The 18,439-nt window shown below is 39.3% G+C and overlaps 2 protein-coding genes across 2 annotated transcripts in view; one reads left to right on the forward strand and one right to left on the reverse strand.

The window, feature by feature from the left end:
* DOCK8 (dedicator of cytokinesis 8) overlaps positions 1-18,439 on the reverse strand; it is a 199,277-nt gene that overhangs the window by 83,401 nt on the left and 97,437 nt on the right. The window contains exons 12-14 of the mRNA XM_080667875.1: positions 16,825-16,961; positions 15,208-15,301; positions 14,320-14,482 (exon numbers count right to left, since the gene is read on the reverse strand). Coding sequence (XP_080524001.1) covers positions 14,320-14,482; positions 15,208-15,301; positions 16,825-16,961 — 394 coding nt within the window. The remainder of the gene's footprint in view (positions 1-14,319; positions 14,483-15,207; positions 15,302-16,824; positions 16,962-18,439) is intronic.
* LOC308247978 (angiopoietin-related protein 3-like) lies at positions 103-7,823 on the forward strand. Its single transcript, XM_080667874.1, has 3 exons — positions 103-862; positions 2,490-2,600; positions 4,190-7,823. The coding sequence occupies exons 1-3, from the start codon at positions 386-388 to the stop codon at positions 4,253-4,255; spliced, it is 654 nt and encodes a 217-aa protein (XP_080524000.1). The 5' UTR covers positions 103-385; the 3' UTR covers positions 4,256-7,823.

Genomic DNA, 18,439 nt, shown 5'->3' on the forward strand with positions numbered 1-18,439 from the left:
AGGCCCAGTGTATGTGCAAGGCATTTAGTTTAATCTCATCTTCCCCCCTCCCAAAAATGGTTTTCTTCAGTCATATGCATCACAACAAAGAACAGGACATTTGGTATTCATCAACGATGTTCTTCCAGAGCTACTTCAGATGGCTTCTCTCGATTACAAACTGTTTTGGAAACTCCAAATTCTTTCCACTGATTCAGCAATAGCCTCTTAACTAATTTATAAACGGCTGTGATTTAGCAGCTCCAGGAAGTTAGAGGATACTGTTGTGGAATTTGGTCCTTCTTAGAGCAAACTCTTTCTGCTCTTTACTGTCTTGGGACCATCTTCTACTTTCTCTGCTGAAAACAGGTTCCCCCAAGGGACCGTGAAATCTTTCAAAGCCACAATGCAAAAAACATCAGTTTGGCTTCTCCTCAGTTTAGCGTATTCTTTATCCAGTGCAAGGAGACAAAGAGAAAGACATACCCTTGTCCCCTATTCCCAAGATGACATCAATGTCCTCTCTCAGGGGCTTCTACAGCTTGGAGCGGAGCTCAAGATGCAAGTGAGCTACAGCAGAAATCACATTGGCCACCTGTTCAAACAACTGGACTCTCTGAATACCTCTTTAGTTGAGCTTCTAACTCAAGTCAGCCAGCAGGGGAGAAAGGAAGAGGACCTGGAGAGGAGAGCTGAACAGCTCGACAAGAGGAATGAAGACCTCCATCAGCTGGTTGCTGAGCTCCAGCATCAGATGGTTGCAGGGATAAAGGACAGAGAGAAATTCAATGAGAGGCTAAACTTGCTGGAGCAGAAGAATGAGGATGCTGTGTTCTTCAAGGCAGGTGGGCTTTCTCTGACAGAAGTGATGGATGACATTATGGTGAGTAGATCATTATTGGTAATTTTAATTGACCATTATTTTATTGGAAATAAAATATGACTTTAACACTATTTTTTAATAATTTTAAGTAGAAATACTATTCTATTGGAAAATAGACTGCCAAAGTAAGATTCATAAAGTTGGAATAATTTCGCCGTGAGAAAGCCTGGGTAAGAAGAGTGATGGTGCAGATTAACCCTATTGATGCAAATGCTAATGTATCTGCCATTGCTGGTAATGGCAACCTAAACCATGTTTGAATTAAAAAAAAAATTTGTGTCACTTGCTCCAAAGGAGTGGATGGAGGAACACTCAATCATGTAATAAAGCAAAAAGCTAGCTTTCTATTCTCTGAGAACATTTTATGTACATGGCCTTGGGATTTCCAGAGAGCCAAAGGAGTAACAGTAGTTGTTCAAAGTCAAACAATCCTTGGTGCTTCTTACTAGTATATATCTTTTTGAAAGTGAGACTGAAGTGAATCAGATGCCTTGTAGTCATAACGTTGAGTGAAAATTCAGGATATAAAATGTTATCTATGACAGGGCTGCAAATATTCAAAAATTAAATATGCATGAAAGGGTTAGGGCTAGAAGATGATATGGAGAAATGAAAAAAGTAAATATGATTTTTGAATGAACTTGGTGTGAATTTTGGTTTTCTTTCTCTTATTTCAATACAAAAGCTGTAATAGGGTACTAATATCAAATATGTAATTTTTAAAAGACAAAACAAAAACTTGCTGATTATGCAGCCTATGGTATCTCTACTGTCTTTTGGATGTCAGTAATGCCCGTAATTTAAGCTGCTGTTCTCCCAGGGAAGATGGGCTTATATGGAGACCTGTGATTAGTGGCCCTTACCAAATAAGATAATAAGTGGAACAATCCTTTAAAACTAGTCTTTTTTGACTAGTTCCATCTAATCACTAAAATCCATTTCCTTACAAGTGTGTGAGTGTTTGATGATTTCCTGCTGTGATCTGGGACTGGGTTGTGAGCATGGCCTTAGTTCTCTCAGGATGATAAGCACAGAGCCTAATATCTATGAACATTTTAGGATTCCACAAAAATGTCTGTGCATTCAAAAGTAATCAGCTCCAAAATGCAAAAAGTAAAAGCTCAAAACCAAAATTAATGCATTTTAAATTAAATGCTTACCAACTGCAACATTTTCTCAATTAGTCAACAGCAATTCTACTGAATTTAACCTACAGGTGAAAATTACTTCCTCCTACTTTGCAGACTGCTATAAAGTTATATATAAAGTATATATAACAAATGAGAAAGTGGGTGCATCCTAATATGTTTTAAATGATGTGGTCAGGTGCTTTGGGACTTAGAGGGCGATCTTAAAAAGGTTCTTGGATATAGATATCAGGAAGGGAAAGGATAAAAGACCAAGAAATGGGTTTTTCTATTTTATTAGTTTTCTTCTAGCTTGATGGTTTTATAGCGACCACTAGCAATATGCACTGTGGTGAAGTAGACTAGCTAGGCAATTAGCGCCTGGCTCTCTGCTGGAACTGCTGAAACAGCTTTATATAGAAAAAGCTCGCCAACCTCTTCTGGCAATTTCAAAGTAATTTCTTTTCCTTTCCTTGTGCTTTAAAACTCTCCCTCTCTAGCCCTTTCTGCAAAGACAGAGCCAAAGAATTGATGAACTATTTGCGGAAGTGGAAATGCAGCAAAACCAACTGCACAAACGAGATACCCTCATTAAAAGGCTACGGGAAAAGGTTGGTGCCTCTTACTCCCTTTAGTAATTGTTAACAGCAGGCTTTGAGTCCAGCAGCACAAAATCCAAATGCTTATTAATATCATCAATATCTTACCATTATCTGGTGTCTTTTATTCAAGCATTCCAAAGAAAATTGCAGATCTCGATATTTTATTTTATGGTACTCATACAAGTTGAGCAGCTGAGGAGGTGTTTTTTACTTACCATTCACATTCACTGCCGGGAAATTTTATTTTATTTTATTTCTTAAGGAAAATTTATTTTAAATGTAATAAAAATAGCTAAGGTTTTTTAATTCTTACTATGTGAAGACACTATTCTAATAGTAGCTAATAGTACCTTTGACAGGTACTACAATGAGCCTCATTAGGTAGGTGATAAAACTGAAGCACAGAGAGGATGCATAACTTGCAGGAGGTAACACAGCTAGCACAGTGCAATTCAGATCTGGGTGCTCTGAAGCTAATACTTGACCTGTTGCCCATAATCATTGCTATTTCTAAGAACAACCGTAAACAGTATCTTTGGTCAACAATCAGACTCACCAGAACATTATAATGTGGTCTTTTATTGTATTATGTACAAGGGCTAAAGAATGTTTCCTCAAACAAACATTTTTTTTAAAAAAGGTTTGAAATAACATAGTTAACTTAGAAGATGAGAATAACTACTGTCCCTCAGTGGTAGAGGTTTTGATGTTTTCAATACATCAAGAGCAAATGAAGTTAGAAATAGTAGAGCTCAATATTTGGTATATTCTGGAACTACCTGGGAAACCTGCAAGCCAAACATGGCTATATATATTAGGTGGGAGCAGGCGTTGTAAATGTGCACGCACGCAGAGCTAAGACTTTGGTACTCTAAGAATGGTCCAGGGAGGAGCAGCGTCAGCATCAGAATCACCTGGGCCAGTTAGGACTCACCAGTGACTTGCTGAATCAGAACCTGCATTTTAACAACACCCCAGATGATTTCAAATGCACAGTCAAGTTTGAGACCTGGTCTCTTTTTAATTCGATGGACACATGAATCTTATAATTTATTGTGTTTCCTTTTGTTTGCTTGGCTGCTAGGAAGCTCAAAGTCAAATTTGCAACTGACTTAAAAAAAATTTTTTTTTTCATTGATTTCAGAGAGGAAGGGAGAGGGAGAGAGAGATAGAAATATCAATGATGAGAGAGAATCATTGATTGGCTGCCTCTTGCATGCTCCCTACTGAAGATCGAGCCCACAACCTGGGCATGTGCCCTTGACCGGAATCGAACCTGGGACCCTTCAGTCCGCAGGCCGATGCTCTATCCACTGAGCCAAACTGGCTAGGGCACAACCACTTTTTAAGGAACTGTCAAGAACCTTAAGATATATTCTGCTTATCCAGGTTTAGATCGATTTCCCTCTCCTTATTTTCTTTTCACCCAGAAATTTTATGCCTTGTTTTACAATCTCCATAAGCTGCCTCAGATACCTTTTAGAATGGGAAAGTTTATAAATAAATGCACAAGCATAAAACATTAGCCATATCCTGTCTTGTTTTTATTCCTTGTCTAATGCCATGTCTTGTGTTTATTCCTATTTCTAATACTTTAGGTTAAATCAAAGCACAAACTCACAAAGGAAACAGTGAAAAATGGGAAGAAAACCCCTGATGTGTAGGGTGAAGAGAATGTTCCATCTTCAGGAATCAGCAAGGAAAACGGAGCATGAATCCTGTTCTAGGGCACAAGTCAGAGTTCACACAAGGCTGCCTGCCCTGGGAAATGGCACAAGATTAGAAGGAGGTGCTGGGGGTGCTGTTCCAAGCTGCAGCTTGCCCCGTAGTAACCTCTGCTCTGTGGGCTAGGCTGCAATGTTTTGTGTAAATGCTGGCACTGTATCCCGAACATTGGGGACCTCTAACCCCGCCCCCGCAACAAGCAAATGCAGTTAAGTAACTAGAGACAAAATGTTACCCAAATTGTTTAGAAACACTACAATAAATGACCCAATATTCTCTCTCTCTAGTCATGTTATGTTTTAAAAAATGCTCTCTAAAACAGAAATCAAATGAGAGCAAGAAAAGCAAATAGAAAACCAGCAAACTCTTATACTTGTTATTACACCACTTTTTAATGATTTTGAAGGGAAAAATAATCCATTCTTTCCCAATTGATGAACTACAATTTGAACATCAGATATGGTGTCTTTATATTGAACAACTATTATTACTAATAATAATTTGTCTTTGAACATGGACTAAGTGCTCACATATTCTATATTTTCAGAGTACCTCTTCTATTACCTCAATTCCCATCCCTTCTTCTTATGAGAAAGGTAACAATTCCTCTTAAGAAAGGGCTTGGAAAATCAGCATTCCTCCTGTTCAGTAAAGCAGCACCTCAAGCTGGGGCAAAGAGAATGTTCTCCTTTAGAAACAGGTAAAAGTACCTGAGCTCTCCTTAAAATCCACTCACTTGTTTAAGAAAAGTCCAACTACTTTTCAATAGCAAAAGACCCAATAGGAAAGTTGGGATGTTTACTATCTTAGGTCTTATCTGGATCAGATTCACAGTGAAAAGAATCACAAATACATAAACATTTGAAACCTGCTGTGGAAAACTGACTACTTTAAGAAAAAATAAATCTCTAGGCCCTGCTGGGGTAGCTCAGTTGGTTAGTGCATTGTCCAGATACACTAAGGTTGCAGGTTCAACTCCCAGTCAGGACACATGCAAGAAACCAATAAATGTATAAATAAGTGGAACAACAAATTGATGTCTATCTGTCTGCCTCTCTCTCTAAAATCAACCAATGAAATTAAATTATTTAAAAATCTAACTTTGCTTGAAATTTTTTAAAAACAATACTTCATTGACCACTATGCTGTACACCTGAAACTAATATGAAATAATATTGAATATAAACTGTAATTAAAAAAAGAAATTAAACCATACTTTGTGGAACTAGCTGAAATTTTGTGAATTAAAATATCCATATTACTAAATATTCTTTTGAAACACTGCTTACCAGATTTAATGTATTAAGTGGTTTACATATCATTCACTCCCACCTTAGTATGAATTAGTTTACTCGGTTCCTTTTCTTCTTACAAAGAGGGCTGTAGGTGTGAGTGGAGAAAGGGTGATTATTAATCACAAGGCACTGATCCGGGGAAGATCTGGATGCTTAGGGTGACAAGGAGAGTGACAAAGCAGGGGCAGATGGGAAGGTACCGAAATCCAAAGTTTTTATTCCACAATTTTTTTTCTAAAGCTTTTAAAAACTTGACACTGACAAAATAGCCAAAAGGCTCACTGGATAATTGCCTTTCTTCCAACTCCCAGCTATCCCCATGGGACCCAAGATGTGGGCAATCTGGATATTCCTTGTGATTCCCACATGGGGAAGGCTCAGAATTTGTTAAACACACCGAGCTTGGTTTATTAGAACCCTATTTTCAGTGTTCTTTTTTTTAAATTAAAAAATTACTTTATTTTTTAAAAATATGTTTTTCTTGATTTTTAGAGAAAGAGGAAAGGAGAGAGATAGAGAGATAGAAACATTGATGATAGAGAAACTTGGTTCCTGGGCTGAAGTTCAACCACTGAATAATGCCGGCTGGGCTAAAACAACACATTTTTAATGAAAACCTACCCCAAGTAAAAACAACACATACATTTCAATATTTGGTTTTACGAAAAAACAAAAATTCAAGTTTGAAGATACCATTTCGATGCCAAATCTAGATGGGGCTGCATATTTTAAAAGACCGCCAGTCAGAATTGTCACGTGGATGACTAACATGAACCAACCTGCATGTTCTTTTAAGGGATGGAGGGAGCACATTTTTTCCAGGCTTTGCAAATAGTTTCCTAAAACAAATCTGCCGGCTAATGAAAGCACATACACATACCAGAAAATTTCCAATTTCTGCTGTTGCTGAAGCTGACTTTTGTGTGTTTTTTTGGGGGGTTGGGGCAGAGCCTTTACTGGTCCTCTATCCATTAAAAACAAACAACGAATAAATCAATATTATTCATTAAAATGCGTGCCTGATCATTCCTGATGTTTTTAATATTGTTAGTTGCCTCAGTTTGGGGTGGAGGAGAAAGTATTGGAATTGGAGGAAAGAGCTGCATTATTTGAATAAATAAGAATAAATTGTACAGATGCCCCACTACCTCCATCTAGAAACATATGCCTGCTTTGGATACTTGGTGAGAGAGAAGGCTTGTCTGGGTTTTGGAGGTGGTTTCAAACTATTGTAGGGAGGGGGGTTGGGGATAATTGTTATCATTTTGCTTCTTTTTTTTTTTTTTTTTTTTTACCAAGTAAGGACAGACTACTAACTTGATGTTTGCTCTCTACAAAAGAGGAAGCAGCCATTGATCAATCTCTTCACTCATGGGTTGGGTGACCATTAGAGTGAAAGAAAACCTGTCTGAGGAAAATGAATCAACTCCCTTCTCTCTTCCTCTCCCCAGTAAGAATATCTCATTCATGGTATGAAAGAATTATGGTAGCCTCTAAATGTCCTGGATGGTGTGTTCATTGGTAGCATTTGGCTCAACATCGGTGACCTAAAAAGTTTTTCAACCAGGAAACATAAAGGCCAATGATGCAAGAACTGGATAGAACCCAAGCTTGAGATGAGTCTGGCCTGAGGAGCACCGGGAGCTTTCTGCAAAGATGCACTGAGGGATGCCAAATTCTCACCGTGACAATAATGGGGGCGAAGGGAAGGACACGTAAGCTCAGAAGATCTGTATCAGGGGGAACGGGATAGAATAAAATTAACTGAAGAATTCCCATGTTCCTGCTCTGGGAGGCAAGTTTACCCAATCCTGGGCTGAAAAATGAGTCAGAATTCGTGTAAGTGTGACTCCTTTTCTATTTTCTCAAAAGTGAGACATAGTCTATGGCAGGGGTGGGCAAACTTTTTGACTCGAGGGCCACAATGGGTTCTTAAACTGGACCGGAGGGCCGGAACAAAAGCATGGATGGAGTGTTTGTGTGAACTAATAAAATTCAAAGTAAAGGAGCCGAGGGGAGAGCAAGAGAACCAGATAGAACAGCCGGATCCGGCCTGCGGGCTGTAGTTTGCCCAAGGCTGGTCTATGGTGTATTTGTGGATGTCATCTTTGAGGACATCAACTGGTGCCTTGGCATAACAGAAATGTCAATCTACTAATAAGATAAAGAAACTGGTCTGCTTCCTACCTGTGAACCCATGGAGAAATTTTGACAGAATAGAAAACACTGTCCACGTCACTCACCCCCATCAAGCAAGTGGATCGATACAAAAGCAACCACAGGTTTGGTTTTAAAAACGATAACTCTAGGAAATGCTGAGAAATGATATTCTTGTTGCTAAGTGTATAATTTTTAGCTTAGGCATGGAGATCTTGTAAAAAAAAAATCATTAAAATTAGCCACTAAGTTGAGTTCCTCTACTTTTATCTTTATAAACCATAATATTTATATTTCCACCCTGTTGCATGGATCTCAGCTTACATTTTGAAGGTTGTCAAACAAAGAACATAAATGAGGTGGAACCGTACAATTTGGGAAGTTTTATAACCTTTTTGGGGTTTAGGCCACTGGATAAATGAAATTCATTTTTAATGATAAAAAAATTCATGACATACATCTGATTAGCCATGGTTTCTAAAAAATGACCTTATTACATTGTCAAAACTCAGTCCTTCCCTACTCATAGTTCTATTTTGCTGTGTGCTGTGGGGCTAGCCAGCATTGCCTCCACCCAAACACACCCTTTCCCTGGGTAACTGGTGGCGGTGACACAGCATGTAGTATTTCACACAGAGCATTCTGACTTCTGCTGAAAGGGGTCAAGGGCAGCTTGTCTGAGGCCTTGACACCACAGGACATCTATTCACAGAGAGCTGTTAAAATATCTCTGCTTTAGAGATGGCCAAACACTTCTTGGGAGGGGTGTGTGGATGCTGATCTTTGGGCCACTAATAAGTACACAGGAAAGACAAAACTAAGGATGAAAAAGCTAAAAAGTAGAAAAGATTTTTACCCTCCCCCACCCCAATAACAAAAGAAATAAGAGAGAACAATTCCCCGAAGGCTATCTCGCCAGAAGACAAGCCACTTCAAAGAACTAATTTTAAAATAATAATTAAAAAACTAACAAAACCATGGAAATCAAAGAAAGATGGCTTTTCTGGACGTTAGGAGGCTCCTTCTAATCTAGGCAAACTATACCTCATCGTAATCAAATGCAAGCCTAGATGTGCCTTACTTTCATCGCCATTTCTATTGCTTCTGCTCCCGACCTGATACTCCAAACCCATGAAAAAAAAATAAAATAAATAAGATGTTTCGTGAACCTTCATGCTGAATTCTCTGTAAAGGCTCTTTGAAGAACGTATTTGCCATCATTAAATAGACAGAGCAGGAATTTTTGTTAGGACAGTTGTTATTAGGCAGTAACACAAAGCATGGTCGACTCAAAATGAATGAGTGTAATGTGGAGTTGTGACTTGTGGAATCAGTGACATTAATGTCCATGGAACCTCCTTAACACGATTTCATTACTGCCTCACCCACATTCTTTTAGTTCTGTATGTGAGTCAGGATTGGTCAATGTGTAAATATGTATAGTGAACAACACCTCCCAAAAATGAGATTTCACTGTCTCTCTAACCGTAGGATACAGATCTCAATGCATATCCCTACTATGTCTTCCAAAAAGTTCCAGGTTTCTAAGGTTATGACTTACTAATAAAAGAAGGCAGAAGCTGACAGGTCAAAACAAAACACTTTGCAAAAAATGGCAACAGCAATCTCTTGGAACACTGGAACACTTTCCCGTGATTTTGTTTGTTTGTTTTGTGTTTTGTGTTTTTTTTTTTGCTTCTACACTTCAAAGACAAAAAATAAAATGTGTGTTTTCCTTTAATAAAATCGGAATAATTCCCTTTGTAATAGGACAGATAGCAAATTGCAGCTGAATCTAGAAAGTGAGCAAATTGTGCCCTCAAGTGGCTGAAAAGATTGCTTTGCAAAACCTGCAACTGTTGCTAAGTAATTTTCAGTAACTGGCTTCTCCCAAATTTTTTCATTTTTTCAAAGTATGCATTCTTACTATACTTGAATTCATTGTTGTGGGAAGGTTTTATAGACAGATTAATAAAATGTGAAAGCAAATCTCTCTATATAAGAGGAAATTCCTCTTCCATGAGCTTAGTTCTCACTATATTGCTGCTCTTTGTAGTTCAAAACACTATAATTAGTAATGATACTATTTCTTACAAATTGCTATAATGTATTACATGAATGGTAAGCAAAAACAGGGGAACTCATATTATTTATTTTAAAATAAATAAAACTAAATTTATGTTTAAAAAAAAAAAAGAGAGAGAGAAGAAAAAAAGGAGGTTGGCCAAGTTTTGGAGCAGGACATCAGGTACATGGGGATTGTGTCCCTGGTTTATTATTGAGACAAACTTGCCACAGCAAAGTAAGTACAGGGTCTTTATAATCTGGATAATTCAGGCAACAGGAATCACTTTGCCTTTGTCTCCATTACTTGGCTAATTCCAATGATTGTATTTTGCCTGGGCTGCACTGCTGTTCCTAAATTAAGTGTTGGTTCACAATAAGCTTCGTGTTCCACAAGCATTTGCTTGCTAAGATTAGTAAAACCAACGACTAGGCCTCAGAGCAGTGTTTCCAGCAGCTGATGTCACTGTGGACCTTTGCGTGACTCCATAGATCGAAGAACTCATTGAGAGGAACTCCATAAAAGGGAGGGGGAACTTTGATTCTTAAAGGAGGCCCAAGGCCCCACCCCAGACCTCCTGAATGGGAGTCTCCAGGCAGATAAGTGTCCAAGATGAACACCTTGGGTACAGTGCACAGACCCTTCAATATCCCTTCTGCATTGTTATAAAGCTCCACAACAGCCTGAGGCACAACCACCTTCTTCTCACCCCCTCACCCACAGCAGGGAGAAGATCCACTGGGCTCAGATTGGGAATCCATTTCCTTGGACAAAATAAAATCCCTCTCAAGGACAGCTTCCATTCTCTATACCCCAACTCCTTCCTAGCCACCTCATCCAGAATTATTTCTGGTACATTCCTTTCCTTAGAAGTCCTATTCTCTCAATTACATCTTCCAGGCATTCATGCAAGATCGGCTTGCACAATTATCCCATGCCATTCTTTTTTGGCCCTGTGGGATGCAAGGCTGGAGTTTTCCTCAAAACTCCACTGTGACATGGAGACGCCTCCCTTTCAGACCAGTTATCAGGCAAGCTTTGGGAATGTAGGCTTCTGGTCTCAGAACATTCGGCTGAATGGGAGGAGGCCTGGAAACAGCTAATTACCCATCAAAGAAATCGTGTTCTAACTGATAGGCTTGTTCTCGGCCAGCACAGTCCTCCGCAGTCGTCTGCTAATTGGATAAAATGACCTCAGAGGCTCTCATGGGCCGGGATGAGAAATGAAAACGCACTTTATGTGACTTCCCTAATGTAATCACCAGTTAAAGGGATGGCAAGGAGCTTAACAAGCTCATTACAACTTCAGTGCCTGTGATCTCTGTACATGCCCCCGTGGCCACAGGATAAAATGCCCTTCAAGGTCGCACTAGGCCTTGGCCCCACCTGCGCTGTTTTCATTCTGCCCCCACGAGAAGGCAGCTGGCGTCTCTATTACCAGCTGCTGGGCCACATGGAAAATAAGCCAGGAGTTGGTCCAAACGTGTTCCTGGGCTAAGAAGTAGTGTTTTCTTAATCTGGGCGTGAAGAAAGGAATGCTAAATTCAGATGTGGGTAATCCTATTTATCAACCTAATTGTTCCAGCTGTTCTGCTCCACTTGCAGAACGGCTGTCCTCTGTGATTTTGCAAAAGATCTTGCCTGGGTCTGTTTCAGGGGAACACTTGTTGGGCTCCATGCCTCTAATCCATAGAGGTGGCACACAGCACTGGTCTAGGAGACACTGGCTATTCCTGGGATCAGCACTCTGGCTCTAGAAGTTCACCTCTTTCCTTGGAGAAGGTGTTCATTTTATCAGTGGCCAACCCTGGCTGGCTCACGGGATGTTTCCGAGTCCAGCATAGCTCTCCTATGACCCCTCCTTTAAGCAAGAAGAATAAGGTGGAGGCACCGGGGTCAAGACCAACCTAAACAAAACCACTATAAAGCATGTGAGGACGGGAGAAGAACTACTAACAATTTAACAGCAGCCGGGGAGATCAGATAAGATGATCTCTAAATTCCTTGATGTTTTCACGTAGTACAATTCTTAACCAAGTTTATTACATCTCTTGTTTCTTAAACAAGGTATAAACTGTGGTGGGCTGGGAGCCAAGAAAAGGCACTATGACCAAACTGGAGGGAAGTGTTTTCTTCTATCATTCCCAAGGGTAGCGACCTGGTTTTTAATGGTGTGGCCTTGCATTTCCATAGTGTATAGAACAGCTTAAAGAACATTCACTTTGCACTCAGGGTCCGTTTCTCATGAAGCCAAGTTAAGTCCATAGTGGTCCTCCAGACTTGTTCTCCTTAGCACGCCTACATTTCTGAGTCATCAGCACACTAATGCATTCTGAGTCCCGCTGTGATGTAATTAAGGGTAATGTTTGCAGCAAGGAGTACAGAGAGTTGTAAATGCTTCCCATGGGTAATTAAATGCTGAGGGGAAGTTGAATAACTATAGAATTCATTTGGTACAAGTTTATTTCAATTCCACAAGCATTTTTTCCCAATTATAAGATAGGGTTGCTAAAGATACAAACACGGCATCCATAAGCAAACATTTTCATGCCTTCATTTCCCTACACAGATGGAGAACTGAAACTACTTCATCTTAGGAATGCTTATTTATCTAGGAGGGGGACTTGGGTTGAGTTTATATTAAAGGAATGAAGTTAGAAAACGAAGAGCTGCTTCAGAAAGGATTAAATGCGGAAAGACGTGTACTTCACCAACATTGAAAGAAAGAGGTCCATTTCTAATTGTGTGGATGGTTGCTTGATTTTTTCACTGTAGTTTTTGACTTCATTTATCAAAACGGCTCATTTATCCTGTCTGGGTCTCACTTTTGTGCATCTGGAAATGTGGGGTAGGTGTGTTTGGGTTAGGTGAGTTCTGAAGTTCTTGGCATTTAGTCCCACATACACATGTCATATTGGAAAGTATGGGTAAGGGTCTGGGGGAATCAGAATTCTCTGATACTATGGAAAGGATTGAAAACTGATACAATTTTGGGGGAAAAAGTGGCAGTATAGATAAAACTTAAAATGTGTATCATTTGTGACCCAGTGATTTCACTTTTAGGCATATTCCTTAGGAAAACATTCACACATGTGTACAGAGAGACCAAGACAAACTTCTCATTGCACAGTATAAGAACCCCAAATTGGAAAAACACATAAATGTCTATCAATTAAAAAAAAAAAGAAATGGAAAAATAATTCCTCTTTATACAAAGGAATCTATACAGCAGTTAAAAATTATGACAAAGTGCTATATAAATCAATATTAATATTTCTAAAATTCAAGCTGTCAAGTAATTCTCATTCATTAAATTTGTGAAAATCTAATTAATTAAAAAGGATAATGAGTGTAACACACTGAATCAATAAAATTCATGAGTCCACAGTAATAAACAAAAAAGAAAAAAAATCATACTGTTAGATGAAAAGTACAGTATAATATATAGAGTGTGCAGCCCCTTATCAACATTTAAAATGAATGTAAAAATAATACTACTTGTTGTTCACAGATACATATATATGTATGTGTATATATACACACACATATACATACATATAAGTGTAAAACAGGAGAGAATGGAAGAAAAGACACACGTAAGTTCATCATTGATGTTTAGGCAGCAAGGTAAAAGTCTTTGACTAGAGACAGGATAGAGGAGACTTCAACTTAATCAGTATGATTTCACACACACACACACACACACACACACACTCACACACACTCACAATGTCATTTCCAGATGGTGGAGAAAAGGTGCTTGTTACAGCATTCTTCTCCTCATTAAAACTATCTTCTCAAAATAAAAACTAAAAATGTGAGCAGCAATGGCTTTGGCAGCTGTGTGTTGACAAGTTCCCTCCCAGTCCTGAGTCAAGGGCCTCCAAGGCACTGAGGCAGCCTAACCTTTATTTAGGTCCTTACTGTTCTCTAGCTCCATGCTGTCCAATATGATAGTCACCAACCACTTACAGCTACAAATTTAACTTCAAATTAATTAAAGTTAAACAAAATGAAAATTTCAGTTCGTCCATTGCCTAGCCACATTTCAAATGCTAAATAGCCACATGTGGTTAGCAGTGATTGTATTGGGCAGAACACATGTAGAACACTTCTGTCATTGCTGTAAATTCTATGGGACAGAGCTGGTTTCAAGGTGAAAACCTGTCTAGTGAACACTGAGAACGTTTTTTGGTCACATTGCTCTTTCCCTAATACATCCTTCCGCACATAGGAAAACCAAGGCAATGGTGACGAGAAATTTTTCATTTCTGCAAAGAATATGTCCACTACAATTATGACTGAGAAAATTAGATAATAATTTTTAGAACATGATCTCGCAGTTATCTATAGTTATGTAAACATCATATTTCATTTTTTCCAAAACTTAGTAACTAGGAAGGTAGATCAAAGGATGATGAAGGCATTGTCCATACAAAACTGTAAATGTGGGCTCAATGGTTTACCAAGAGCTTTTGTTTCTCACCTGTACACAGTATGAGGGACATACACTTCCCGGATTGGAAATTCCAAAATCTCTTTGTGTGGGCGTGTCCGGTTTTCGGAAAAGGGTTTCACTGGCAGTAGTTCAGGGGTCAGACAACAATTGATTATCTCTGGAGCCAGAGAAATCTCCAGTCTGAGCAAGCCTAAAGAAAGAAAACGAGTGTTTTAAGAAAGATACTGTCATGTTAAAAGGAATCAAGAAAAATTGTAGCATATTTCTTTTATGAAAATAAAGAGAAGTTGTGGGAGTCTGAGAGTTCTGAAATTCTCAGCTAATTTCCTGTAGCTGGAGAAAAAGCATGTCATGACAACTCTTGAGATTCCATTTCTAGAAATTAAAAAGCAAGAAATTGTAGAATGAGTATAAATAGATCGGAGGATTTTTAAAGTCCCTTCCAGAACTACCACACTATAATAGTATATATTTAAGTAAACACTGGGGGTTCTCGAACTGGGTTCTCTGGTACCCCAGGGTGCTGCAGAAGTGCCTCAGAGGCTATTAAGCTGAGGATAAGGAAAGCGTTCTCACCTTCTATATCAAAGCATCTTTTATTTTTATTTTTATACTAAAAGTTCCATATAATATTGTATATGATGAAAAAAACTACTCTATTCAAACAATGATCTGATTATCCAAGAAACCAGATCTAAAGCATATTTATTTATAGATTTAATTCTTTAATAGAATAGAAAATATTAGTAGCATTTCCAAAAAAGTAGACCAATTCAGACTCAACTCCTGATGTAAAATCCCACATCTCATTTGGTACACATAATTTTTTTATAAATTGCAACAGTAGACAAATAATGTGTCTAATCACCAATTGCTTGGGCACAGTTTAACAGGATAAAGACAAGCCATCCACACCTGGAATGGACTTGACTCTTCTCTGTAAGGAAGAAGATCTTTTGTAGTCTGCTAAAAACTTGAATAAGTCTTCATCACTAAGGCGATCTCCCTCCTGCCAAGAGAGAAGTCAGGGTTAGTACAGATGCACCATTGACTCCTGGAGTAGGGACCAATGATTTATGGGAAGACTTTTATCTTTAAATTTTATTTTTACATGCCTTTCTTAGAAATTAAGATTATAGGCAATGGTGAAGTAATTTAGTTCAGCCCCTTATCAAATATTTCTTCTCTACTACTCTTGGTCTTAATGTCACTCAGCCTCTCATCAACCCTTTTGGGGATGGGGCTTCTATACCTTCTAAGGAAGTCCATTTGACCATTAGAAATCTAGGCCAAAAGCATCTCCACCCTATAACTTAAGGCTACTGATGCTTGTTTTACTCCTGGAATAATACAGAACAAGTTTACTTCCTTCTTCAAAGATTTGAAGATGGCGACAGCATCTTTCCATTTTTTCCCCTGTCCTCACTTTTTTCATATTTGTCTTGACTAAGCAGGCTAAGCATAAATACTATTCTCTATGTGCCTATATGGGACACGTACTTTACCAAGGGAATCACAGGCAAGAGCTCTAATCCTTGCAAGGTAAGGTAGCCTGGTAAGGTAGGTAGGTAGGTGTAACTTATTCCCAAGTACAGATGAGAAAACTCAGACTTAGTCAAGTACTTTGCCCCCAAGTTAATACAGTTGGAAGTATATCTGGAATAAAAACCTTTTGAGCCCCATGCTATTATGGGTACAGTGCACAGACCCTTCAATATCCCTTCTGCATTTCAGATTATTAACATAACACTTTGAAATGCCTCATGAAGATTGAGCTATGGAGATTTTCTGAAACAGAGTCAAACCAAGCCTAAAGTTTCCTTTGTGTGGTAAGAATACACATAATAAAACATTTGCCATCTTAACCATTCTGAGTGTCCAGTTCCCTAGTGTTAAGTACATTTACATTGTTGTGCAACTGATCTCCAGGGCTCTTTCATATTGCAAAACTGAAACTCTGTGCCCTTTAAACAACAACTCTCTTCACCCCTACCTCCAGCCCCTGGCAACCATCATTCTACTTTGTGCCTCTAGGAAATTCTTTGTTTTTTAAAGAAATGTTTACTGAGCTAACAAAGAGCGCCATGTGCAATGGTCACCTTCTCTGAGCAAGTAGGGCAGCCCTGAGGTGTGCACATGGAACAGTGGCGAGAAGGACAACAGCCCGGCCAGGAAACCTCAAGACCAAGGGGGGACAATGCTTTCATAGCCTACTAATGAACTGACCATGAGTGTCCCAACAGGACAGTTTGTATTAATAGGAACAAACCCTTCTCTCAACTGGAAGAGCTAACACTCAATGAGCACTTGCTATATCGTAGGCACTCCGAGAAGAGTTTTACCTGCCTCATGTCATCTAATCTCCCCAAAAGCCACATGAAGCAAGCACCATCATCCTTGTTCTGTAGATGAGATTTAGGCTTGGCGAGGTTAACTAACTAGTTCTCTTATTCATTACATATACCACCACTTTGGGCTCCAAAACCCATAACGTTATGAGACAAACCCAAACACACCAACATGGAGAGATACCTGCTTGAAGAAGCTGTTAATGGTCATGGTGGTGGTCTTGAAGTTGGACCCGACCCCATTTTCCTCCAAGGAGAGGGCTCTTTCCGAAAGCCTTCTAGATTGGGACAAGGTTCTCCGCTCACCCACAGAGCTTCTTCCTTTAAGGAAAACAATTGTCATTCTAAAGCTTGCCTTTCTGTTTGAAGACACAGCAGTCATTAACTTTACCATATATAAGCTGTGTTGAAAGTCACTGAACAAGAACACTGAATGTGGCCATTCTAGTCTTGAATAAAAATGTCCCTCCACTGACCCCTACCTTTCTTAGCCCCCCTCTTGGAGCCCTTAATCCTCCTCTGACCAGAGCTGAGAGGCTGTGAGCTGCTGCCCTCCCATGTGGAGGGTAGGCCAGATGCCACCCTGCAGAGTCCAGAACTGCAGCCAGAACGGGGTCTGCAGATAAGCTTTATTTAGTCAACAATGTTTGTTTTTGTTTTATTTTTACATTTTCATTCCATTGGGAGAGGCATGTACTCAAATGCCCTTGAAGGCATTTGGGACTGTGACACAAATATGCTAGGGTCAGCCTGAGTATATTCTGAATCCCATTTTTCTTCTGCTCTCTGCTGACCTGCCTAATGGGGATTAGAACCCCAGAGTCACACCCTGACCCCAGCTGGGACCCTAATACTCTGCTTTGTTGTTTCTTATCCCCGTTTGACATTTAGGTGCTTTTTTTTGTTGCTTTTCTGCTGTAAAACTCAGGGGTTCTGTTGTGAATAGTCAAATTCCTTAGAACTCTAAAATGGCCAACCGTGTCTTGGAAGATTGCCTTATCCTTAATTCGTGCCGTGATGTTGAATTGGAACTTCCTGCTACCACTGCCCATCTACACTTGCCACATTGCCTCTTCTGGCTGCTTCGCAAGAATCAGCCTCTGTAGTCAGGTTAATTTATCCTTGACCTAGAGATTATGAAAGCCTCAGCAAGCCCTATGCCTGAATTTATGGATTCACCTCATTTAGGGTGTCCTCTAGGTTCTATGCATAACTCTTTCAAATAAGGCTACTTAGGTCTACATAGAGGTTGGCATTTTAAAAAGCACTGTGGCCCTAGCCAGTGTTGCTAAGTGGTTGGAGCATCAGCCTGAATACCAAAGGGTCTCGGGTTTGATTCCCAGTCAAAGGCATGTACCTGGGTTGCAGGTTTGATCCCTGGCTCAGCATGTGGGAGGCAACCAATAAATATGTCTCTCTCACATCGATGTTTCTCTCTCCCTCCCTATTTTTCACTCTCTCCCTCCCACTCTTTCTAAAAATCATGAAAAAAAAATATCCTCAGTGAGGATTAACAAAAACCAAAACCAAAACATTGTGGTGTGAAGGTCAAGATGCACTAAAATGAGGTTTGTTATTGATAAATCAGAAATAATCCAGGAATTCTGACCAGAAATTATGCAACCATAACTCCAGAATAGCAGCAGCAATAACAAAGTACCCTTTCCTCCACTCCTCTGCTAAAGGCAACATTTCAGAAGTGACAGAGCTAAGGAATGCAAGAGAAAAGTCATGAGAAATGTGACTCTAGACTTAAATATTTGCTGGATCCAAAGACATTTAGGAAAACAGAAACTCTG

Source organism: Plecotus auritus (genome assembly GCF_963455305.1).
Source record: "Plecotus auritus genome assembly, chromosome: 5".
Taxonomy (NCBI): Eukaryota; Metazoa; Chordata; class Mammalia; order Chiroptera; family Vespertilionidae; genus Plecotus; species Plecotus auritus.

What these genes read in the sequence shown, in the direction of transcription:
- LOC308247978 (XM_080667874.1), top strand. Translation starts at nt 386, where the DNA reads ATGCAAAAAACATCAGTTTGGCTTCTCCTCAGTTTAGCGTATTCTTTA. An exon ending in AAGTGATGGATGACATTATG is followed by an intron (nt 863 to 2,489) that starts GTGAGTAGATCA and finishes CTCCCTCTCTAG; the next exon opens with CCCTTTCTGCAAAGACAGAG. An exon ending in TTAAAAGGCTACGGGAAAAG is followed by an intron (nt 2,601 to 4,189) that starts GTTGGTGCCTCT and finishes CTAATACTTTAG; the next exon opens with GTTAAATCAAAGCACAAACT.